The sequence below is a fragment of the Erpetoichthys calabaricus genome, chromosome 7 (genome assembly GCF_900747795.2).
Source record: "Erpetoichthys calabaricus chromosome 7, fErpCal1.3, whole genome shotgun sequence".
Lineage (NCBI taxonomy): Eukaryota > Metazoa > Chordata > Cladistia > Polypteriformes > Polypteridae > Erpetoichthys > Erpetoichthys calabaricus.
In genome coordinates, this window is record NC_041400.2 from 95,499,358 (window position 1) to 95,525,707 (window position 26,350).

At 41.4% G+C, this 26,350-nt stretch overlaps 1 protein-coding gene across 1 annotated transcript in view; it reads left to right on the forward strand.

Moving 5' to 3' along the window:
- Nucleotides 1–14,434: 14,434 nt before the first annotated feature.
- Nucleotides 14,435–26,350, forward strand: part of LOC114654567 (Rho guanine nucleotide exchange factor (GEF) 38) — a 56,900-nt gene continuing 44,984 nt past the window's right edge. Inside the window, exons 1-2 of the mRNA XM_051929458.1 lie at nucleotides 14,435–14,443; nucleotides 18,051–18,152. Coding sequence (XP_051785418.1) covers nucleotides 14,435–14,443; nucleotides 18,051–18,152 — 111 coding nt within the window. The remainder of the gene's footprint in view (nucleotides 14,444–18,050; nucleotides 18,153–26,350) is intronic.

A 26,350-nucleotide genomic window follows, 5' to 3' on the forward strand; every position in this document is an offset into this window, starting at 1 on the left:
ATAGAACACATTAGAGTATATATACTGTAACTGAAATGCAATCCAAAGTAAGGTTGTATCGAATATGTTTCATTGCATACCAGCCACTGTCATATTGATTTTACGGATCTCTTCAGTGAAGTGGACTTCAACCAAAATAAAACTGAATAAGCAATCAATCATTACATCCCTCAACACAATCTGAATTCTAAAAAAACACCTTCTACCTGTAAAAAATTTCTACTCCTGGTGAAATATGGAATGCCTGTCATCTTCCTCCAGTGTCTTCAGACCAACAGCTGGTGGGACTGTGTTTCTTCTCTTTGGAGCTGTGTGCAGTCTCCGTGGGTTTTTATAAAATGCTTTCAGTGAGACTTTATTTGTCTTTTCTGCTGGCAGTCACAGAGATTCTTTGCCTGGTTTTGTGTTCCCATTTAAAGAGATGATTTTTATTACAGAATTTGGGGGAACAAGGGATTGTCCCGAGAGCAATGGATACAAAGCAGAAATCACTCACTCTGTCATGCTAATCTAATATACTCTGCACTTGGATAAAACTCACAGGTCAGTTACAAAATAAAGCAAGCACAGGTTTAGAAAGAGAGGAAATACAGCACTGTTGGTATTTTGAACAAACATCAATGGAGCCTCATTGAGTCTCAGAGCCGTCAGTAACCCAGGGCTTGAATCTCATTCTGCAGGTTCTACAGCCACTTCTGATATTGGTGAGTCTGAATGGTAAAGACTTTTAACATTTCAACCTTCCTTCAATTCTAATACAATGCAGGAGCTAACAGGACACTCATGCTGTATTGACAGATTTACTAGTAACCTAAACCTGCGATCTTTTGTGATAATGGAGATACCCAGATATACCACAAAGACACAAGGATATTGTGCAAATTGAAAACGGTCAGTGACCATCAAGATGGGCATTTTCAGAAGATCTCAGCTTCACCATGGTTTAGAATGCATCACAAGGGCAGTGTGGGCAGAGTGGTGGCTCTGAGGTTAGGGATCTGCACTGGTAATTGGAAGGTTGCCGGTTCAAATCCTGTAAATGACAGAAGTGACTCTACTCCGTTGAGCCCTGGAGCAAATCCCTTAACCTGCAATTGCTCCATCCTGGGTATGATGTTAGTCTGCATCCAGCCTTGCAAGTAGGCTCTCCAACCTGCTGGGAAAAACTTGGGGGTTGGTGGCAGAAATGACACTCCAGCCACCATAAAAAACTCACATTGTTCCATTCCATCTGTCACATGGCTGCCCTTGGGTCCTAATCTGGGATCTTGATGTGGTTTGTCATGTGGTGAATGCAACAATGCGCTATATCGGCGCATACTCCTAACCCTCTCACAAGGGCATAGTAGAGCTTTGAAAGGTCACAGCTGGCCACAGCCTAATCATGCTGTCCATTAGCCTTCAGTTATTTGTAATTTTAATGAATCAAAAGTGACAGATGTCTGTGGTCCTAATGATAAGGTTTCAAAAAAACTAATCATGCATTTCAACAAAGAGACTTGTGTTAACTTCATGATAAGTTAATTCAATGTATTGTATCACTAAAACACAATACCAATGATATAAAGTTAACTACAGATGGAAGATTAGGTCATCTCTATACACCAGTTTTCTGCCACAGAGTAGTGGCAGTAGTATGATACCAAGAACAATGAACAAATGAAACACAGAAATCATGCGTCTTGAGTCTGGCATAGGTAGGAATAGCATAGAAAGTGAGGAGTGCAGAAACAAAACAGTGAGAAAGCCTTTGCCAGAACATCTCAGGTTTCTCCAAGCTTTAAACAGCATAGACAATGCAATCAGGTGTTCTGGGTGTTTGATTTCAAGGCATTGGTTTAGTAATTAGCAGAATTTGGAAGATAACTCTGAAACAAGAGTGACCCATTGTAATGTGGACAGCTGCAAGATTATTTGATAATAGAGCTAAATATTCAATGTCTTCACTTCACTTTCACCCTGTTTATCCTGCTGAGGATCACTGTAGCAACACGCTGAGGTGGGTTGACAAGGGCATCCCATCCACAGCAACTGTTCCCAGCAACAACTGAGGAATTCCCAAATGCCAGCTGAGGGATACAGTTCCTCCTATGTAAATTTAAATCAGCAGTCACAATCAATCATTAATTATGGGCTGTATTTGCCTCACAATAGAGTAGGACTATTGGATTCTCAATCCATAGAGAGCTCACCATTATATGGCGACTAATTGAAATTTAGCACTGGCTCAAATGACCAAAACCTGTGCTTATAAATTAGATAACACAACTGTAAATTCATTAATTTACCTCTGGCCCAAGGTACTTTGCTAGCAGGTACACTTAAGAGCATCCTTGTGTTACTCCCAACCATGACACTCCAGATAACTCCATCATTTCCCATGAAAGCATTGAAATCTCCCAGTAGAACTACAGAGTCAGTTCCTTTTAAGTACTGAATGAGAGTTGTTTGGAGTGTAAATAACAAAAGTCCAAGTTTTACTCTCTGCAAACTGTAGAGACCTCCATTTCCCACGAGAACCATCCTCAACTATATGGCACCCAGCCAGATGCTTAGTAGTATTTGGGTCTTCTCCAATTGAGCAACTTCAACACAGGAAAGTGACTATCCTTGAATTGAGTGCCAATGCAGTGCATAGGCATACTGTATGTCTGGCTATATCTAGATGGTACTTTTCAACTTCCAGCACAAATTTCAGTTCCTTTCTGCCAGTAAATTTACACTCCAAATCTTATGAGCCAGATTTCATTGTGACAAGAATTGTGGCCTTGGCATTGTGGTGACCTTTTTGTGCCCCATAGGGCAATGTTGTTCTTCTGATTGGGCTAACCAAGGAATATTAATATAAGAGGGTAGACCAACAAACAATAGTCCAAGAATGACTTCCACAATGGTTCTGTTTACATAAAAAAAGTCTCTCTCAGGTAATAGACACTAACTCTCACTCTTGGGACCTTACTACCAATAAACTAAAAATTAATGGTATTGGGGAGTGATACAAAAAAGCTGAGGACTTGGAGGAAAACAGACATGGAGAGACGTGCAAACTCCCACAGTTAATAACAGATAAGTGATCCGATTCTAGGACTTTGCATTTATGAGGAAGCAGTGTTATCTATTGCGTTACCACGTCACCCCTATTATTTCATTATATACTGCAAAGAGTATAATATTGCAAAGTCAAAGACACCCAGACGTACACATGCAGCACATACAGTACATCTGTGTTTTGAGATTTTTGAGGTAAGGAAGCCAGATGTGTCAAGGTAAGGTAATTATACTCACTAATCATGGTGTCAGAAAGTTGAGATGTGTTGCATGTGGTTTAGCACATGCTTGTACGAATTTCACTGTACTCTGCAAATGTGACAAAAATGACCATATATACAAGTAGTGAACACTTTTAATAGGTACAAATTGGTAGTGCTGGGTAGAATTAATCAGGACAAGCTGAATACTTTGAGGATTGTACTCAACATGGTCCTGGACATATTCATTGAGGAATTTGGTTTGTGCTGACTTAATGGCATCATTCAATTCATACAGATGTTTTAGTCTATGTATTCATATGGCAAACCTTTACACCACCTCATTCCAAATGTGCTCTGTTGGACTAAAATCTGGTTTCAGCTTGTGATAATGTCTGTTTTGTGTGATGACACACTATCCTGCTGGAAATATCCATTTGTAAAAAGGGTAGACTTTGGCCATGACAGGATGGATAATGTCTGCAGTAATGTTAAGGTATTCAGATGATGCTCAGTTGGCATTGAAGACACCTAAAAAGTGACCAGAAAACATTTCCCACACCATAAACATGAACAAACCCACCATATACTCATGATCAAAGCAGGATGGATCCATAGATTCATGCTATATGCACCAAATTCTGAACCAACCACCATCAAGTTGTAGCAGAAAGAGATTTGTTAAATCAGATGGCATTTTCCTGATCTTTATTAATCCTGTTCTTAGTTGACAGAAGTGGAATTCAGTGTGGTCCTCTACTGCTGGAAGCCATCTGCATCAAGGTCTAATAATAATGATGTGCAATTCCAGTAAGGGTGGAACCCTTCACTGAAAAGCAGAGACAGTTTCTAGAGCTTTCTGTTTTTTCACTTGAGAAGTTTACTCCCTTTTTCAATGTTTCAGAACAATAGCCATTGTCATTTTTCAGAAACCATGGCTTTTTGACCACTTCTCTTTTCTTGTAGTTTGTGTTTTACTTCCTCTTAGAACATATTTGTAAATACATTGATCAAGTTAGGATTTTCACACTTCCTGATCTCAACGTACTTTGCAATAGGACACAGTAATTCCGCAATGGGAAGCTATATAGTTTTCCTTCTCACTGGATTATCTACCATGTAGATAGATAGATAGATAGATAGATAGATAGATAGATAGATAGATAGATAGATAGATAGATAGATAGATAGATAGATAGATAGATAGATAGATAGATAGATAGATAGATAGATAGATAGATAGATAGATAGATAGATAGATAGATAGATAGATAGATAGATAGTCTTTTTAAAATGAACATTAAAATGGCAAAATGTTAATGCAGTCATGCTGTATCATCCAGAAAGCACTTCTGAGCCATAAAAGAAGTGGGGAGGTCCTCCCCAGACAGTGCCCTCTAACGTTACCCAGGGACCAAAACAGGCCTGCACTTCCGGACTCCAACTCCCAAGTATCTCTGCAGGTGTCCTGACTAGATTTTCATGTGAGGACCACTGCCATCTATTGTATTGGGAACTGAACTTCCCCTGACACCTGGCTATCTCTGGTCCTTCCATTAATTTACACTGGCCAAGTATAAAGTTTTTTATTTGTTCCCCCAGCCAATCTATCTGTGTCATCACAATGGCCTCCCAACTGGTTAATCGCTTCTTCTATTTTCCGGCTGTTCTTTTCCTACACAGCAAATAGGCACAAGTAGATGTGGATGAATGAATCTGTGGATAATGGATCCTTGAATAGTCAGGTTTAGCTGTACTTCAAACAGTAAGAGAATCTTTGTGTTTGAATTTACATGTTCTGTAGTTGCATGTTTGGTTTTCAGCCCCCAGATTCATGGTTACTGTGTATCTCCAGTCATTTTCACTAGCTTTTGGGTTATGCGGTACTTTTTAGGGGATGCACAAGCCAACAATACAAATTTCCATACTGGATCGGTCGAGTCCCAGGTTAACAACAACCGCCACCGGTACTGTTAGTCAACAGGGTACTGACGGAAATTGGGCTACTGTTGGCCGAAGAAGAGGGGGGAGAACTGTCCGGAGGCAGGAGGAGAGGAGGAAGGTAAAGAGAGTGGAACTAAGGGTAGGAACTTTGAATGTTGGCAGTATGACTGGTAAGGGGAGAGAATTAGCAGATATGATGGAGAGAAGGAAGGTTGATATGTTGTGTGTGCAAGAGACTAAATGAAAAGGGAGTAAGGCCAGGTGGATCGGAGGTGGATTCAAATTGTTCTATCATGGTGTGGATAGGAGGAGAAATGGAGTAGGGGTTATTCTGAAGGAACAGTATGTCGAGAGTGTTTTGGAGGTGAAAAGAGTGTCAGACAGAGTAATGATTATGAACCTGGAAATTGGAGGTGTGATGATGAATGTTGTCAGTGCATATGCCCTGCAAGTTGGGTGTGCAATAGATGAGAAAGAAGATTTTTGGAGTGAGTTAGATGGAGTGATGAACAGTGTACCCAAGGGACAGAAAGAAGTGATCGGAGCGGATTTCAATGGACATGTTGGTGAAGGGAACAGAGGAGATGAGGAGGTGATGGGTAGGTATGGTGTCAAGGAGAGGAATAAAGAAGGTCAGAGGATAGTGGATTTTGCCAAAAGGATGGACATGGCTGTGGTGAATACATATTTTAAGAAGAGGGAGGAACATAGGGTGATGTACAAGAGTGGAGGAAGATGCACACAGGTAGATTACATCCTATGCAGAAGAGTCAATCTGAAGGAGATTGAAGACAGAAAAGTGGTAGCGGGGAAAAGTGTAGTTAAGCAGCATAGAATGGTGGTCTGTAGGATGATGTTGGAGATCAAGGAGAGGAAGAGAGTGAGGGCAGAGCCAACGATCAAATGGTGCAAGTTGAAAAAGAAAGACTGCAAGGTTGAGTTTAGGGAGAAGGTGAGACAGGCACTGGGTGGTAGTGAAGAGTTACCAGACAGCTGCAAAACTACAGCAGATGTAGTAAGGGTGACAGCAAGAAGGGTGCTTGGTGTGATATCTGGGCAGAGGAAGGAGGAAAAGGAAAACTGGTGGTGGAATGGGGAAGTACAGGAGAGTATACAGAGGAAGAGGATGGTAAAGAAGAAGTGGGATAGTCAGAGAGATGCAGAAAGTAGACAAGAGTACAAGGAGATAAGGCGCAAGGTGAAGAGAGAGGTGGTGAAGGCTAAAGAAAAGGCGTATGATGAGTTGTATGAGAGGTTGGACACTAAGGAGGGAGAAAAGGACCTGTACCGATTGGCTAGACAGAGGGACCGAGCTGGGAAAGAAGTGCAGCAGGTTAGGGTAATAAAGGATAAAGATGGAAACGTATTCACAAGCGAGGAGAGTGTGTTGAGCAGATGGAAAGAGTACTTTGAGAGGCTTATGAATGAAGAGAATGAGAAAGAGAAGAGGCTGGATGATGTAGAGATAGTGAATCAGGAACTGCAATGAATTAGCAAGGAGGAAGTAAGGACAGGTATGAAGAGGTTGAAGAATGGAAAAGCCGTTGGTCCAGATGATATACCTGTGGAAGCATGGAGGTGTTTAGGAGAGATTGTAGTGGAGTTTTTAACCAGATTGTGTAATGGAATCTTGGAAAGTGAGAGGATGCCTGAGGAGTGGAGAAGAAGTGTACTGGTGCTGATATTTAAGAATAAGGGGGATGTGCAGGACTGTAGTAACTACAGGGGGATAAAATTGGTGAGCCACAGCATAAAGTTATGAGAAAGTGTAGTGGAAGCTAGGTTAAGAAGTGAGGTAATGATTAGTGAGCAGCAGTATGGTTTCATGCCAAGAAATAGCACCACAGATGCAATGTTTGCTCTGAGGGTGTTGATGGAGAAGTTTAGAGAAGGCCAGAAGGAGGAGTTGCATTGCGTCTTTGTGGACCTGGAGAAAGCATATGACAGGGTGCCTCGAGAGGAGGTTTTGTTATTGTATGAGGAAGTTGGGAGTGGCAGAAAAGTATGTAAGAGTTGTACAGGATATGTACGAGGGAATTGTGACTGTGGTGAGGTCTGCGGTGGGAGTGACGGATGCATTCAAGGTGGAGGTGGGATTACATCAGGGATCGACTCTGAGCCCTTTCTTGCAATGTTGATGGACAGGTTGACAACGAGATTAGACAGGAGTCCCTGTGGACTATGATGTTTGCTGATGACATTGTGATCTGTAGCGATAGTAGGGAGCTGGTTGAGGTGACCCTGGAGAGGTGGAGATATGCTCTAGAGAGGAGAGGAATGAAGGGTAGTAGGAACAAGACAAAATACATGTGTGTAAATGAGAGGGAGGTCAGTGGACTGGTGAGGATGCAAGGAGTAGAGTTGGCGAAGGTGGATGAGTTTAAATACTTGGGATCAACAGTACAGAGTAATAGGGATTGTGGAAGAGAGGTGAAAAAGACAGTGCAGGCAGGGTGGAATGGGAGGAGAAGAGTGTCAGGAGTGATTTGTGACAGACGGGTATCAGCAAGAGTGAAAGGGAAGATCTACAGGACAGTAGTGAGATCATCTATGTTATATGGGTTGGAGACGGTGGAACTGACCAGAAAGCAGGAGACAGAGTTTAAGGTAGCAGAGTTAAAGATGCTAAGATTTGCACTGGGTGTGACGAGGATGGATAGGATTAGAAATTAGTGCGTTAGTGGGTCAGCTCAAGTTGGATAATTGGGAGACAAGGTCAGAGAGGCGAGATTGTGTTGGTGTGGACATGTGCAGAAAGAGAGATGCTGAGTATATTGGGAGAAGGATGCTAAGGATAGAGCTGCCAGGCAAGAGAAAAAGAGGAAGGCCTAAGAGAAGGTTTATGGATGTGGTGAGAGAGGACATGCAGGTGATGGGTGTAACAGAACAAGATGCAGAGGACAGGAAGGTATGGAAGAAGATGATCCGCTGTGGCAACCCCTAACAGGAGCAGCCGAAAAAGAAGAAGATACATTTATTTTCAAATATTGATCTCAGTTTTTTGTGCCATTTTATTAATGAAGTTATTATGATGTGTTGCTCTTTGTATCTAAAGATGCTTTCCTGTTGCTTCTACCCAACAGCGCATGCATCAATTGATGATATATCTGACACAGTCTTAGGTGTGGAGGGTTGCAGTTTATGAACAAAAATATAATAAAGTATTGTTTTTGTTTAAGAATTTCAGGTTCATACTTCAGAACTCGAGGCAATGATTTTTTTGATATTGCCTATGTACCAAACCTTGATCAACCATCGCTGGCTAGTGTTACAGTATTAAATTCTATTTCGTGTACAATCCTATGCCACCCAAGTAAATAAGTAATAAAACTGCTAGCAATACATTCTACGTTAAGAAAATGTTCTCCTTGGTCACAGTTTGGCATGTACACCAAAGTCCCATGAGTCAGTTGGTTGGCAGTGAAGGTGAAAGAACTTCAGTAATTCATTGAAAGCCATCATCAGAATACTGTAGTCAAATGTGTCTTGCCACAGGGTTTATGAAAGGATTGACATGTTGAAAAATAAGCACACAAGCATCACTAAAAAAATGATTAGGGAATCCATCCATGTTAATTTATGAGGCAATTCAATCAACCCTGACAGCTACTTCTCACCATCAAGATACTAACTATTGCTAACTGTGGCCTCAGCTCTCCAACACCTGACACAGACAGATGCAAACACAGGTTTTGCACAGCACACAACTTTTATTTGTGTGAAACACCACAACCCAGCACAATACATAGTTCACAGCACAAAGGCACATAAGAATACTTTCTCTTTCTCCATCTGTATCGCTTCTTCTCTCTTTCAGTCCTTCTCTCTGCTTTCTCCTCCACTCCTCCTCCAGCAAGCTTTCTCTTTTCCCTCCCTGGAGCAGTGGCAGTGGACTTCTATTATCCTGCACCCAGGAATACATCTGGTGGCCCGTTAATGTGGGTGGAAGCCTGACAAAGTAGGGCTCCACAGTTCCTGCAGCACCCCCTGGTGGCACCCACTGAACCCAACAGGATGGTGCCCTACTCCAATCTCCCATGAAGCTCTGTAGGAATCCATCACTGCAGCTCAGGGGGGGGCTGCCATCTAGCGCCCTGGGGGAGATACTGTGTCTAAGTGGTTAGCTATCCAACTGCAAACATGTTTTACTGAAAGTATACACATTTGCTGAACTGGAGTATTATTTTTTAGATCTGTTTATCTGTTATTGTTATTTTTTATGTGATAAGTTATTGAGTGTGAACACCGCCCTTTAACCCGTGTGATCTCTTTATGTATGCATGTGCTTTATTTTATTATGTTGCTGTGGACGCGGCAAATGTTTTTCCCTATCATGAACAGAAGTTGGTTACACACTTGATGACTCAATAATGGATATGCCACTTCACTGCACTGGTGGTGGTCGTTCAGCATTGAGTGAAGTGACTGCATACTGAATTGTTGAAGCTTACATTAAGAAATCTACCACCAAACTTCACTGCTGATAGGCACTGTGCCTACTGTAATATTTTAATTCATATAATTAATCATTCTGTGTTACTTAATTGCTTTAACAATGTCAGATAATCAGAATTTGATTTGGTGAGGTTCAAATCAAATAAAGCACCAACACAAACATACAACATAAGGACAAGAGTAGGCGTTATTCCCCAACAGCTCCCAAACAACCATTTCATCCAAGCACACACTGACATATTCATTAAATTAGTGTAGACGGTCGAGATGTTTTCAAATTGTTAGACTTCATAGCTTGTGGTTAAGTATGTGTATCCAGCATACCTATAATAACTTCCCGATGTTGTGTTCCTTTGCAGTGATGAAGTACAAGAAAAATGAAGAAGAAGGGAGACTGAGAAACAAAATTAACAAGTTTAGTTTTCATTCGCTCAGAAAGAAGTCAGACAGAGTGACTGGGCATATCAAACGCATCACAGGAAAAGAACCTCAGGTACATACAACTAATGTAATGAATGCGATGGATAGAAATTTTTAATTTCCAAAACACTCTTGTGGCTGCTGAATTCTGTTCCAAGAATTAAACTGTCTGTATAATTCAAAGTTTTATTTTTGTGTTTCTGCTGTGGGTGACATGTACCCATCAGTTCACCAATCTTTGCTTTATATGGTACTTTAAAAGTTGAAAATAGTATACATGCATAGTGTGTGTATTTGTGTGTGCATTTCTGTTTCATAGTAGTATAAATGTGTGATTTATGCACAAGATTAGATTGTTAATGACAAATTTTATCTATAAATATTTTTAAAGAAACTTTAAAGCTAAAGGGTCAATAAGTTCAACCAGAATTAATCAGTCCAATAATAAGTATTGTTATTCCTTTTCTTATCCTCTGATTTTTCCATTTTTTTTAATTACTAGGGGGCTCTGCCTTCTGCTCGCTTTGCTCACCAACCCCCAGGCGGGTGCAATGTACTAGTGACTTTGCAGCTCTGCCACTTGCGTATGGGGAAGCGAAAATGCAATTTAAATAGATTGTTATTTTCATGGGAATTGTTACATATCCATAATAGACCTAACTATTTTACATTACAGTGAGTAATTAACCATAGTAAAAAATAGTAAAACATAATAAATTGAAAGAAAATTATGTTTCATGTTATGTTAGAGGTATTTGTTGCGTTATACGTTTTCGTTCTTTTTGGCTTTGAAATTAACATGCAAATACTTTTTAAACTTTCACTTTTACTGTACGGTGGTGCAGTGGTAGCACTGCTGCCTCGCAGTTAGGACACCTGAGTTCGCCTCCCGGGTCCTCCCTGTGTGGAGTTTGCATGTTCTCCCGTGTCTGCGTGGGTTTCCTCCGGGTGCTCCGGTTTCCTCCCACAGTCCAAAGACATGCAGGTTAGGTGCATTGGCGATCCTAAATTGTCCCTAGTGTGTGCTTGGTGTGTGGATGTGTGTGTGTGTGTGTGCCCTGCGGTGGGCTGGCACCCTGTCCGGGGTTTATTGCTGCCTTGCGCCATGTGTTGGCTGGGATTGGTTCCAGCAGACCCCCGTGACAAGTGTTAGGATATACTGGGTTGGATAATGACTGACTGACTGACTTTTACTGTAAAACTTCAGTAAAACAACATTTGGAATGAACTTTTCTTCAATATCGCATTGAATTTTGATTCCGTGTTTGGATTTACATTGTGACAATGCAACATTTAACTGCCGTGAGTGAATATCGTTTCTTTCTCTGTAATAAATAAACCGACTTTTTCAAATGTTTATCTCTGTGATTTGTTAATTGTCATAGCAAAAGCTGTTCTAACGGGAAACTGTAAACGTTTTAATACAAATGGCATATCAAGATCTCCTTTGGTGTCTAATATACTACATTACCTTTCTTGTCGCCTGTTAAAATTTTACATGTTAGAATTGTTTGACCAATTTTCAATACAACTAATCTTTTACTATTGCATAGAACATCACTCATACATAAATTATGCAATAACATTACAATACATCCTTTTTAGGACAGTAATTTGGCCAGTGGAAGACCATACGGTGTTAACGGTTGTAGATATTCTTTGGGATATTGTAAGCTGATGTTTTCATCTTCTGCACCATCACCACCCACTTTTTCAGCATAGTTTATTGATATGCATTTAACCAATTTTCCCTGTAAGCGATCGACAATTTTCTCGTTAATTAATTTGATTTCATCGTTTTTTAATGCTAGGATTGCCCGTGTACTCATTTCTTCTGTTGATAATCCTTCGGGATAAAATTATTCAATTAGATTTGGACATAATGAGTCTTCTTTTATTGGGAGCTTAAAGTGAGGAAAATGTAAAAAATTGTAAGAGCTGAGAGCACAAGAACTGTGTCATTCACACAAATGAGATGTGAGAGGACCATGGCCATGGGTCGTGAACTAGAAATGGTTGAGAGGAGGGCAGGACCCCTTCTACCAACCTGAAAAAATCTCTTTGCAATAGTCTTGTCTCGTCTCAAGATTTTCTTTTATAAAAGAGATATTTCCCCAACTACTTTTAAAAATTTATATGCATGAAAATCCTTCAATTCATTCATTTTTTGAAGTTATTTCTTCAGTACAGAGTAGTGGGCAACTAGAGATTATAAGGCAGGACACCAGTCCATTGCAAAGCATGCCTTTCCACAAACGGGTCTTACAGTATGATGGGGCTCATTCACACTGACTTAAACACCTAAACACACATAAACAGAGAAATACATGCCTACTCCACACTGACACGTTAGGTAAGAATAGAAAGGCTAACAAAATGTTAGACTATATAGCAAGATATATAGAGTACAAGTCAAAGAACATTATGTTCAAGCACACTGGCTAGACCCCGCCAGAAGTACTGTGTGCAGCTTTGGTCTCAAGGCTATAAAAAGACATAGACACACTAGAAAAGGTTCAGAAAGAAGTGACTAGGCTGATTACAGGCTACAGGGGATGAGTTATGAGGAAAGATTAAAAGAGCTGAACCTTCTCATTTTAAGCAAAAGAAGATTAAGAGATGATATGAATGAAGTCTTTAAAATTATGAAGAGAATTAGTACAGTGCATCGAGACTGTTATTTTAAAATTAGTTTATCAAGAACGCGGGGACACAGCTGAAAACTTGTTAAGGGTAAATTTCGCACAAAAACATTAGGAAGTTTACCTTTACACAGAGAACCATAGGCAGCTGGAATAAGATACCAAGTAATGTGGTAGACAGTAGAACTTTATGGTCCTTCAAAATTAGACTTGATGTTATTTTGGAGGAATTAAGTGGATAGGAATAGAAAGCTTTGTTGGGCTGAATGGCCTATTCTCATCTAGATTGTTCTAATGTTCTAATTACCAATCAAACCAACAGCACTTTTGTAGACTGCTGGGGGAAGCTTGCAATCATATACAGTTATGTGAAAAAGAAGGTACACCATCGTACAGTTCAATGGCTTTATATATGAGGACATAACAAAACAAACATCTTGTGCTTACCATTTTCTAAAATTATTTAAATCTAACCTCAGGTGGAAAACAACACACAACAGATTTCACCGTGTCATTATTTATTTAACAAAAATGAAGCCAAAATGGAGAAGCCAATTGTGAAAAACTAAGGACACCCCATGATTCAATAGCTTGTAGAACCACCTTTAGCAGTAATAACTTGAAGCAATCATTTTCTGTATGACTTTATCAGTCTCTCACATCGTTTTAGAGGAATTTTGGCTTGCTCTTATTTACAACGTTGCTTCAGTTCTTTGAAGTTTGCAGGTATCATGCACAGCTCACTTAAGCTCACATCATTTCAGTTGGGCTGAGGTTTGCACTTTGATTGCAGCACCTTGATTCTTTTCTTTTTCAGCCATTCTGTTGTAGATATGCTGGTGTGCTTGGGATCATTGAGCTGTAGCATGACCCAATTCAGGCCAAGCTTTAGCTGTTGGACAGATGGCATCACATTTGCCTCTAGAATGCTTTGGTATGCAGAGGAGTTCATGGTCAACTCAATGACTGCAAGGTGCACAGTTCCTGAGGCTGCAAAACAAGTCCACATTGTCACCGTTCCACAACCATGCTTGACAATTGGTATGAGGTGTTTGTGCTGATATGCTGTGTTTGGTTTTCGCCAAACATGGCGCTGTGCATTATGGTCAAATATCTCCATTTTGGTCATGTCTGTCCAAAGGACATTGTTCCAGAAGTCTTGGAGTTTGTTCAGATGCAACTTTTCAAATCTAAGCCATGCTGTCATGCCCTTTTTAGAGAGAAGAGGTATTCTCCTGGCAGTCCTTCCAAACAAGCCATACTTGTTCAGTCTTTTTCTAATTGTACTGTCATGGACTTTAACTTTTAACATGCTAACTGAGGCCTGTAGAGTCTGAGATGTAGCTCTTGGGTTTTTTGCCATCTCTCTGAGCATTGCATGGTCTGACCTTGGGGTGAATTTGCTGGGACGTCCACTCCTGTTGGCAACTATCTTGAATGTTTTCTGCTTGTGAATAAGCTTTATCACTGAAGAATGATGGACTTCAAATTGTTGGGAAATGGCCTTATAAGCCTTCCCAGATTGATGGGCAGCAACAATTGCTTCTCTAAGATCATCACTGATGTTGTTCCTACTTAGCATTGTGTTAGCACACGCCTGAATGCTCCAGACCAACAAACTGCCAAAGTGTCTGCCTTTATAGAGGTGGTCACACTTGCTGATGATCAATTAATCAAGTGCATTTGATTGGCAGCATCTGACTGCTACATACCCTCTTAATTCCTATGGAAGCAGTAAGGGTGTACTGAATTGTTCACACAATGCTTCTGCATTTTGGCTTAGTTTTTGTTAAATAAATAATGACACTGTGTAATGTGTTATTGTTCATCTGAGGTTGTATTTACCTAACTTTAAGACCTGCTAAGCACCAAATGATGTCCTGATATGTAAAAACTTTGAATTGATAGACTGTAGAAGTCCTACAAGCTTCAAATATCTGTTACTCCAGCTGGCTATGCTAGGGCCTTCAGCTTATTAAGTTTATGTTGGTGGATGTTGACTATTTTATACCAGTTTTTTTATTCTTGCAATTAATTTATATTTAATTTATCTATATTGCCCCTTTGATAAAATGATTCAGCACTTGTTTCACTTTCTCATTGCAATGCTTCTGTTGTGAATTGGGCATGAAAAACTCAAGAAAATATTTATTTCAGAAATTTGTCATAATATAGGGTGATTCAAAAAGATCCATCCGATTTTGAAATGGTTGATTTCACCTGCAAATCATTACAGAACAATGCAGTGAATTGTAAATGGCTTAGGTGAACATAACGTTTATTATGTAATTTTACAAGTGCTCAATATGACCTCCTCAAGGTGTAAAGACAACATCAATGTGATAGTCCAATTCATCCCATACTAGATTGAGCGCAAAACGCTTTCTGCTCAGGGGTCGCCATCTCCTCACAGACTGAAGGAAGCCATCTTCCAGTGACAATGAGAAACTCTATGACCCCCTCTTTCAATTGGTTTGTGACTGGTTCCTAGGCACCTAATAGTTATAAAAATATCCATCCATCCATTATCCAACCTGCTATATCACTAACTACAGGGTCATGGGGGTCTGCTGGAGCCAATCCCAGGCAACACATGGCGCAAGGCAGGAAACAAACCCCAAGCAGGGCGTGCATACACACACACAGGACAATTTAGAATCATCAATGCACCTAACCTGCATGTCTTTGGGAGGAAACCAGAGTACCCGGAGAAAACCCACGCAGACACGGGGAGAACATGCAAACTCCACGCAGGAAGTACCCGGGAAGCGAACCCGGGTCTCCTAACTGCGAGGCAGCAGCAGCGCTACCCACTGTGCCACCAATCTTTTTGAATCACGCTTTATAAAGTGATAACAATCAGGCTGTCTTTGTTTTAGGTTTTAAGCATATTTAACTTTTTCATCGTTATTATTATCAAATTCGTTTAAAACATTCCTATTATAGGTGATAATATTTTCCTTTTCTTGCCTGAGCTCTTCAAAGTTCTTAGTAAAATCACATTTTCTCTTTGGATTTCACACATTCCAAAAAATATGTTCTTACTTGTTTTATTTTGCCACATTTTTATTTTCTTCTATGTTTTTGTCCTTATCCTGTCTTGTTATGTTTGCCTTACTTGCACTGTCTCTGCCCTCTCCCTTGTTGTGCTTTTGATACATCTAGGCATTTGTCTATTTTGACATCACCCTTCAAGATTTTTGCAATAAAAGGTGCTATATAAAAAGAACAGAATAAAGAAAAATTTGCTCAGCACCACCTCAGTGTATGCGCTTAATCCACTCTTCCCTCACAGCCACTGCCTTCATTAAAAGCCCAGGACTCAGAGCTTTTGTGTACATGTGGGGGTGTACGTGTCTTTTAATGAAATGAGCAGCTGAAATCAAAGGATGGAGTCAGAAGGGCAAAAAACAATATGAGGCTTGAATAATGAATTCCTTCTATTTATTGCAGCAGGCTTTTCAGAGTCAGCAGGGTGAGCTGCAGCTACAAAACAGCAGAATGCCTTGAAAGTTTAATGACGCCTTACACCTAGAGGAGCAGTTGTGATCATAATGCCACCTGCCAGGGATGGGCATCAAACACCTAGAAATATGCACTCAGCAGTTCAAGTCATGATACCTAGGCTTATAGCGACCATATTAGGCATTTTTAAAAAAAGTAATGATATAATGTGAGCAGTTCTAATCTCTGAGGCTTAGCAACAGGAGCGTCAGAGACTGTTATGTAAAAATGTAATAGTAGACTACAACATGAGGAAATGTCTGAAGTTTTATTGTTTTTAGTCCAGTACAAAAATGGATATTCTGAGACCCTGAACTAGAATAAGTTCAAAAACTGGATAGATGGTTGGACATCAATGGGAATCTTGCAGTCATAACTGAGGGAAAGATGGATGTTCTCTAGATCAGGGGTCCCCAACTCTGGTCCTGGAGGGCCTCAGTGGCTTCAGGTTTTCATTCTAACCCTTTTCTTAATTTGTGACCTGTTTTTGCTGCTAATTAACTTCTTTTGAATTCATGGTAATTGACTTGCTCTTGATGACTCAGACCCCTTAAATGTTTCTTTTTCCTTAATTAGCAGTCAAACAATAATGAGATACAAAAGAAGCCAACACATGACCAGCAAACTGTGTGCATCATATAATATCTGAAAATAAAAAAAGATGAAAGTCTCAGGAATGTTGATTTGCTCAGGTCCACAAAACATTTTAACAGTACTCTTAAAAAAGAGAAAAATCAGCAATTTCGGAAATGTATGCTATTGCACCTCAAGAGCAGCAACAAGCCATGGAATTAAAGAATGGGTTTAATTAATGACAAGACTCTGTGCCTAATTAAGCAACTGGTTGGAGTGAAATTGGTTGGAGTTTGAGGCCCTGACTTAGTTGGTCTTCTGTTGGCTCACTCATTTCACATTTCATTTCTGTTTGTTTGGCATCGAAGGAAAGAAATTAAACAATTCAGAGGAACAATGAAGAAATTCAGGGGAACAAATCTTAAAAAGCAAGTCAATTACAATTAATTCAAAAGCAGTTAATTAGCAGCAAAAACAGGTCACTAATTAAGAAAAGGGTTCGAATGAAAACCTGCAGCCACTGCGGCCTTCTAGGACCGGAGTTCAGGACCCCTGCTCTAGATTAACCTCTACATCTTACAGTATTATCATCTCATTATAAGTGCTTTTGCACTATTAAGCTTTTCGATTCTAGTTTAGAGCGGCACAGTTGCCCAGTTGTAGCCCTGCTGCCTTGCAGTAAGGAGACCAGGGCTCATGTCCTGGGTCCTTCCTGCATGGAGTTTGCATGTTCTCCCCATGTCTGCATGGGTTTGCTCCGGTTGACTCTCACAGCCCAAGCACATCCATGTTAGGTGAATTAGTGATCCTAAATTGGCCAAAGCGTGTGTGTGTGTTCAACCCTGTCCAGGGTCTGTTCTTGCCTTGTGCCCTATGCTAGCTGGTATAGGCTCCAGCAGACCCCCATGACTCTATTCAGGACCAAGAGATAGAGGAGAGGTTGGGAGCATGCACTGATACAGTGCTTTGCTGCACCCACCTCAGGATCCCAAATTAGGACCCAAGAGCAGCTGTCCAAAGGGTGACACCTCAGTACGACTAAGCGGGTTAGAAAGTGACTGACTGACTGCCTGATTTTAGGTTAAACAGACACAGATGAGTTACAATAACTGACCTTACAGGCAGCCTATCAGAGACTTGCCTTTTTACCGTGTTATTGTTACCATGGTTTTGGGTGTAAAATTTGAATCTGAAGCCTAAAGAAAAATGAACTCTTAGAAAACTACCTGGGAAGTCCAATTCAAATGCATGTCTGTTTTTGCAGATCAAAGATGAGAAATTTGACAAAGAAGAGAAAATGTTCAAGAATATTGAAAAAGCTGTGCGCCAGTTAACAAAGAATGTCAGTGATCTCCTCCAGGCTTTGGTAAGTGCAAGAACAAAGACAAAGGCTAATCTTCAACAAAACCATTACATGCCTTCAGAAGAACAGTATTACCTTTATTCTTTTCAATACCCAAACAACTTCCTTTTATATAAAACATGTAAATCAGACATAATAATGGAAGACTGCATTTCACTACCAGGCAACAATTCAAGGTTAAGGTCAAAGTCAAGGTTACTTTAATGTCATCAGCAACTGTGTACACATTGTGAAATAAATAGACCTTGACACCAAAAGAGGTTTGGGGCAGCCATCTGTATACTTGATTCAGGCTGCAAAAATTAGGTTTTGGTTGCACAGAAGTGCACAGATTGAGTCCACAACAGAACTGATTGCAAAGAGGTGGTTGGGTTTCTTTTATGGCTGGTCAGCGGAAGTGAGCTCATCTGGAGCAGGATGCAGAAGTGACGTTCTTAGGTCCAGAACCAGAAGTGACATTCTCGGAGCCGGAACCAGAAGTTACGTAATCAGGGTGGGACCGGACGTGACATCATCAGGGCAGGACTGGAAGTGATGTCATCAGAATCAGGGAGGCTTTCCCATGTCTGGTCTGCAGAGATAAAAGAGAAAGATTTACTGCACCCTGCCACCCCCTGGCCTGACATGGAATTACCTTCTTTTGGTCCTTTTAGCTGACTCCCATGCACACGTGTGTGACAATGTACATAGTGAAATGAGGCAATGTATCTCCATGAGCTCCGGTGCAATATAGCAAGATACAACAAGGTGTGACAGAAACAAACAATAAACAGACAATACAAACATATAACAGTATAGTGTGAAAGGGAGTTAAACTTTCCAGAATAAAGTAATATTGCACTATAAGTAAGATATTGTACAGAGGCACCATTGAACAAAATTGAGTTAGCAATGAGTATAAGGTTAACAAAGCACATAATAGGTGTGATAGATGGCCATGCATCATAAAGGAAGTACCCGGGGAGCGGATATGCACAGTGCAACACCTCCCAGAGAGCGCTAGATGGCATGCCCTCTGGGTCGGATTCCCACAGGGCTCCAAGGGAGCTCGAGTTTGGTACAGGCCTTTTAGGTTCCGTGGGGGCCACCAGGTGCAGCAGCAGAGTGCTACTTTGTCAGGCTTCCACCACACCTGGGAGTGCTTCCAGACCTTGCTAATGAACCACCTGGAATAATGGAATACCACATGCCTTCATCTGGGGAGCCAGAGTTGGGAGGAGGAGGAGGAAGAGGATGACTACGAATACGATGATGATGAAGAGGATGAAGCTTGCCAGAGGAGGAGTCGAGGTGGAAGATGACAGAAAGAGGAAGAGAAAGAAGAAAAGGCAAAGTGCTGTGTGCTTTATAATCTGTGCTAAATGGTGCTTTTCTACTGTGCATTGGTGGGAAATGGCTGGAGTGCGTTTCCCACAGACAAATAAAAATGTTTGTGTTGCAGAGGCTTGTGCCTGGTGTGTCTGTTTGTGTTGGGTTTGGGGAGCTGATGTGTCCCCTGGTGGCTACACAGGACATAAGTGTGCCTGTTGCATCAATAAACCACACAAAAGATGAAGTACAGGTGCTGTTGAAAAAGTCCAAAGTGTAATATGATACGTATATAAACCATAAAATGAGGCAGTACAATGGAATGACTGGTTATACAGGAACTAGATATTTTTGTGCATTCAGAATTCTGATGAGTTGTGATATGAAACTATTACTCAGTCTTGCAGAACCAGAGCGGAAGCTACAATACCATTTTCCACACAGTAGAAGAGAAAAGAGACCATGCAACGGGTGGGAATGGTCTTTCACAATATTACTGGCTCTGTTGTAGTATCGAGTTTGGTAAATGTCTTTCAGGTGAGGTAGAGGTAGACCAATAACCTTCTCAACTGTAGTGTGCTGCAATCCAAAACATTACAGTTCCCGTACCAGACAATGATGAAGCCAGAGAGCAGACTTTCAATGGTACTCCTATAGAATGTGATAAGAACTGGCGGAGGGAGGCTCGCTCTTTTCAACAATTTCATCAGTTCTGTGTGAAATGAAATATCTAAAGATAGTAATGAAGGTTTCCCGCATGCTGATTTATTCATTGGTCCTCTACTAGAATAAATGGGATTGTATGTTTCATCTGCTTGTTCATTTTTGCCCCCAGAAGCTAAATAAGGTTCATCCCATCTGCCTGTTCACCACTGCATCAGCATCCACAAACAGAATATTTATCCAGAGAGAGAAAATGTCTCATCTTCCTCTTGTTAACTTGTGTTGTTCATTTATTAACAAAAAAACTGGGATTGTGTACTGTTCATAAGCACATATGTATTCTGGCAAATGAGAGAGAACCATACAGTCCATCAGGCTAATAGTCAGTTTCTCCCATTATCGCTTCAGAATATTTTTTAGGGTTTCAACTTCATGTACATGACTTGGCAGTTTGTTCCAGATTCCCACAACTCTTTGTGTACAGATGTGCTTCCTGGATTTACTCTTAAATGCACGTCCACTTTATTGCCACTGGTGCCCTAGCGAAGGTGATTCAGTGTTTAAAAGAAGATGTTCTGATGGATGAGTTATATCAATGCTTGTTGGCTAAGACCCTTAGCAATAAGGGCAAAATTAATGACAATATGGTACCTTTAGACAGTGTAGACAGTAGAGGGTGCCAGAGATCGCCCAACACCAGATACAACCCCACAGGCACAAGTCTAATTAAAATGAAGATGGTTTATTTTCACACTACCTTCCACAAAGGTTCCAAAAATAGAATAAACACAAATCTTTCCACGCTCTTTCTTTCTTTTATTCTCCTCTACACTTCCCAGGCGAGCTTTGCCCACTTCCACCTGACTCTGACTCGCCTGGATGAAGTCAAGCGGCTTCTTTTATCTAGGACCCGGGAGTAATCCCGGTGATAGGGCATAGCCTGATGGCAGTATTTCCGGGTCAAACAGAAGTCCCACAAAGCAGGAAAGAGGAAGCACCCCCTAGCGGTCCCCACGGAACCTGACAAGGCCGTTCTAGGGAACTACAATATCCACAGTGCCTTGTGGTTATCCACAGAGGTGATATCACCCAAGGATGTAGTATTCCATTGTTTTGGGGGACCCCATGGTGTGCCGGGTTGTCTCTCCCTGTCCTCCCAATATACTGGCATTGTTCCTGGGTCCAGCCCAGCTGGGATGCCCATGTACCCACTATCGCATTTGCATCATCTGCCTATTTTCAGGTTGGTAGAGGACGATCTTCACCCTGTTTCTCGTGGCATCATAGGTCTGGCCTCCCATCCAATTAACGGACAATGTTCCATCATGGCTGGGATACCCACCCATGTGCCCTGTCCATCTCAACAGAATAATCTGTTTTAAAGACATGAGTACTCATTCTTAGTATAGGAAAGCTACAATGGGTGCAGGTTTTGATTAATTTAAATGCATTCTTTTTTTCATTTGTTCACTCATTCATTTTCTTAACTCATTCATTGCAAGATAGGGACTTAGCAGGCCAGAGCCCATCCCTTGTTTGGGGCTCCAGTCCATTGCAGGTCATTCTCATTCATGACTAATTTATAAGGTATGGGTTGCCAATTAACCCAACCTGTATGTTTTCAGAGTTGGAGAGGAAATCAGAGTGTTACAAAATTCCAAGAGTTTTAAACTGTGAAGCAGCAGTGTTGTATCCCTCCTTTCATTTTAGTTCAACTGTATTTATTTTTGATATTACATGGATAACGTCAGAGTGCTTTCAAATTTTCCAAAACACTATACTTAAAATGAAATACAAAAATGCACTAACTTTTATTTAGGTTCCTAAAAGTGTTAATGTAAGGCTAACTAATGCTAACTGATAGCTGAGATGTGCAGTACAAATTTCACTCAATAAAAACTCCTGAAACAGATAAACCTTAGGGTCCCGCAGCCATTAGAATTTATCTGACCTATGCCAACTACAGCCTATCTTGGAGGAGGTGAGTGTAAAGGATGTTTGTGGAACACAGTGATGGTCGGACGTTCCATGTGGCACTGGTAAAGCTAAATTATCAGTGATAATGATAACTACTCAATAGTTCTGTGTCTTTTCAAATGTCTCTGTTGTGATTGTGGGGACCTTACTTGAAAGTGCCTAAAACACAGTTCTTTATTAAAGTAAAAAATATTTATCGCCAAATAACATTTAGGACAGGGATAGCTGGGAAACAAAATAAAAAAAATAAAGAGCCATAGTGCACACAATAAAACCTCCCACTCTTCTGTTCTTTTTATTGTAATCCTACTCACATTACCTCCTCCTTACCACGAGGAACCATTACCCAACTCATCTCCTGACTCCAAGCTGAACCTCCTTTTTCAAAGTACTTTCAGAAAATACTTTGAACCACTTCTGGCTCAAGGGGAACCCCTCCACAATGTTCTGTGGCCCTTCCTGCAGAGCTTCCTCTGGGCCAGGCCTCCCTGTATTCCTGAGGTCTACTCCATGTTAATGGGCCGGTCACATTTTCCACAACTTTTCTAATGGAATAAAGCCCCAAAGTTATCATTTTATGGGCACTTGGAAACCTTGGAGGAATATAGTTTCTTCAGCAGAACCACATTTTTAGTGTCATGGATTCCCCTCCAGCACTTGTAAATTTCTTGTTCCTTGCTCCTTTAACTGCTAGCACTGCCTTGCCAGGCTGGAGCTCAGTCACACTCTCTTTTCTCTCTACACTTTTAAAATCCTCTACATTTTAGCCAAAAGTTTTGAGAATGACACAAATATTGATTTTCACAAAGTTTGCTGCTTCTGTGTTTTTAGATCTTTTTGTCACATGTTTCTATGGTATACTGAAGTATAATTACAAGTATATCATAAGTTTCAAAGGCCTTTATTGACAATTATATGCAAAAAGTTCATTCAAGACCTCTGTAATTCACCCTGGCATGCTGTCAGTCAACTTCTGTGCCAAATCCTGACTGAGGTCAGCCCATTCTTGCATAAATCAATGCTTGGAGTTTGTCAGAATTTGTGGGTTTTAGTTTGTCCTCCCACCTCTTAAGGACTGACCACAAGTTCTCAATGGGATTAAGGTCTGGAGAGTTTCCTGGTCATGGACCCAAAATTTTGATGTTTTGCTCCCCGAGCCACTTAGTTATCACTTTTGCCTTATGGCACGGTGCTCCATCATGCTGGAAAAGGCATTGTTCATCACCAAACTCTTCTTGGATGGTTGGGGAAGTTGCTCCCGGAGGATGTTTTGGTACTGTTCTTTATTTATGTCTGTATTCTTAGGCAAAATTGTGAGTGAGCCCACTCCCTTGGCTGAGAAGCAATCCCACACATGAATGGTCTCAGGATGTTTTACTGTTGGCAAGGCACAGGACTGAAGGTAGTGCTCACCTTTTCTTCTCCGGTCAATCTTTTTTCCGGATGCTCCAAACAATTGGAAAGGGGATTCATCAGAGAAATGACTTTACCCCAGTCCTCAGCAGTCCAATCCCCGTACCTTTTGCAGAATATCAGCCTGTCCCTGATGTTTTTCTTTGCTGCCCTTCTTGACACCAGGCCATCCTCCATAAACTCTTCGTCTCACTGTGTGTGCAGATGCACTCATACCTGCCTGCCGCCATTTCTGAGCAAGCTCTGCACTGGTGGTGCCCCAATCCCACAGCTGAATCAACTTTAGAAGATGGCCCTGGCACTTGCTGGACTTTCTTGGGTGCCCTGAAGCCTTTTTCACAGCAGCAGTGGAAATGGGTTTTTGGGGATTACTTTCATTTTCATGGCAAAGAGGGACTTTGCAATTAATTGCAATTCATCTGATCACTCTTCATAACATTCTGGAGTATATGCAAATTGCTGATATAAATACTGAGGCAACAAACTTTGTGAAGAGTAATATTTGTGTCATTCTCAAACTTTTGGTCACGACTGTAGATGCAGGCATTTAGTTTCCAATAGAAATTTGAGCAACTTCAGCTGAGTTGATGCCATTTTATTGACAAAGCTATATTCTGAATACATAATATGCTTGATAAGTCCCTTCATTCCAGTTAAATTGTTTCTAACACCAGGACTGGCTGTGTACAACACAGAAAACTGTAAATCACAGTTTGTCCTTCGGCAGAGCAGCTAACTAATTATCATTCAGCCCTGTGTTCATTTACTGAAAATTACCATTTTTTAAAAAGAGGGTTTGGCAAAAACAATTTGTCAGTTCTGAACTAGATGCAAAATGTAATTTTGTGTGCGCTGAAAGAAATAACAAAAACAGTCATTTTGATCAACGTTTTAACTGAAGATTAATTCTACTCCGACAGTGCTGATTGCAGATAAAGGAATGAGACCTCTATACATACGAACAAACTGCAGAAAGACTTGCAGCCATTGTAACACCAGCAGGTTGAAGACTGAGGCCTCACATATGAAGAGGGGTCTTGTTTGACGCATTTATTGCACTTAATGTATTTATTTAATATGATGTGGGAGACCTTCCGTGACAAGACCCTGAAGGTTGCTGAGGGTTGTGTTGGTGTTACCGGTGTTCCCAGAAGGAGGTGTTTCATCTCACAGGGCACCCTGGATATCATCAATAGGAGTCACAGTGCACAGCTCAGTGGCAACTCTGGTCTGTACCGGGAACTGAGAAGGACAGTTGTGAGGCCTCTGAGGGTAGATAAAGAGGTGCTTGTTAGAGGAATCTGTGAGCAAGTGACACACCATCTATAGTCTAGTGACCCAAGTCCTGCTTACAGAGAAATCAAAGCATTATGGACATCCGAATCTGTTCCTCGGAGAGTTGCAGTCAGGACGGCTGATGGAACAGTCCTTACGGATGACACTGCAGTTGTGACCCGCTGGGCTGGCTACTTTGAGCAGTTGTTCAAAGCTGATCCTCCAGCTAGGATGTTGGATATCTCTGGGTCCACGGTCCTTGAGGCTGATCCTCCAATTAGCTGTGAACCACCCAATCTCACTGTGATTGCACTGGTGGTGAACCAGCTGAGGGGGGAAAGGTTCCAGGGATCTGTGGTATCCGGGGTGAAGTTCTCCAGGCTGGTGGTAAGGCTGTCCTCCTGGCATTGCAAGCAATCTTTGCTTCCATCTGGGAGACTGGCATCATCCCAACTAACTGGAAAAGGATGGGTGATCGCCTGGATTGCAGCAACTACAAGGGGATAACACTGCTCTCGGTGCCAGGTAAGGTCCTTGCTAAGATCGTCCTCAATAGGATCGGTGATCACTTGCTCACCTACCGTTGATTGGAACAGTCTGGTTTTACGCTTAAGAGGTATACCATTGATACCATCCTGACACTGAGGGTTCTCATAGAGTGCAAATGCGAATATTGGCAGAGTTTCTTTGCAGCCTTTGTTGATTTTCATAAAGCGTTCGACTCAGTTGATCTGGCTAACCTGTGGGACATCCTGAGGGTTCGCGGGATCCCCTCGAGGTTGCTGGATATCATGGCTGGCCTGTACACTGGTACTGTGAGTGCTGTACAGAGTGGAGACAGAACCTCTGTGTTTTTCCCCAGTTGATTCTGGGGTTTGTCAGGGGTGTGTTCTTGTTCTACTCTGTTCAATGCTTGCATGGACTGGGTGTTGCGCAAGGTCGTGGGGTCCAGCAGCTGTGGGGCATCTGTTGTTGAAGAAAGATTCACGGATCTTGACTTTGCTGATGATGCTGTGATCTTCACAGAGTCAATGGAGGCTCTGATTGGGGCTCTTGAGAGACTGAACAAGGAGTCTGAGTGTCTGGGCTTGCAAGTGTCCTGGATAAAAACTAAGATCCAGTCCTTTAATGACCTCTTGGGCACAACCATCTGCAATGTGTCTGTTTGCGGAGAGAGTGTCGACCTTGTCGAGAGGTTTACTTACCTTGGCAGTGACATTCATGTCTCTGGTGACTCTTCCTATGAAGTCAGTAGATGGATTGGGAGAGCATGGGGGGGTCATGAGGTCGCTGGAAAGGGATATGTGGCACTCCCGATATCTATGCATAAGGACGAAGGTCCAAGTCTTTAGAGTCCTGGTGCTTTCTGTCTTGCTCTATGGTTGCGAGATATGGATGCTATCCAGTGACCTGAGACGAAGACTGGACTCCTTTGGTACTGTGTCTCTCCGGAAAATCCTTGGGTACCGCTGGTTTCACTTTGTGTCGAATGAGCGGTTGCTCATGGAGTCCCGAATGAGGCACATTACCTGCATTGTGAGGGAGCGTCAGTTATGGCACTACGG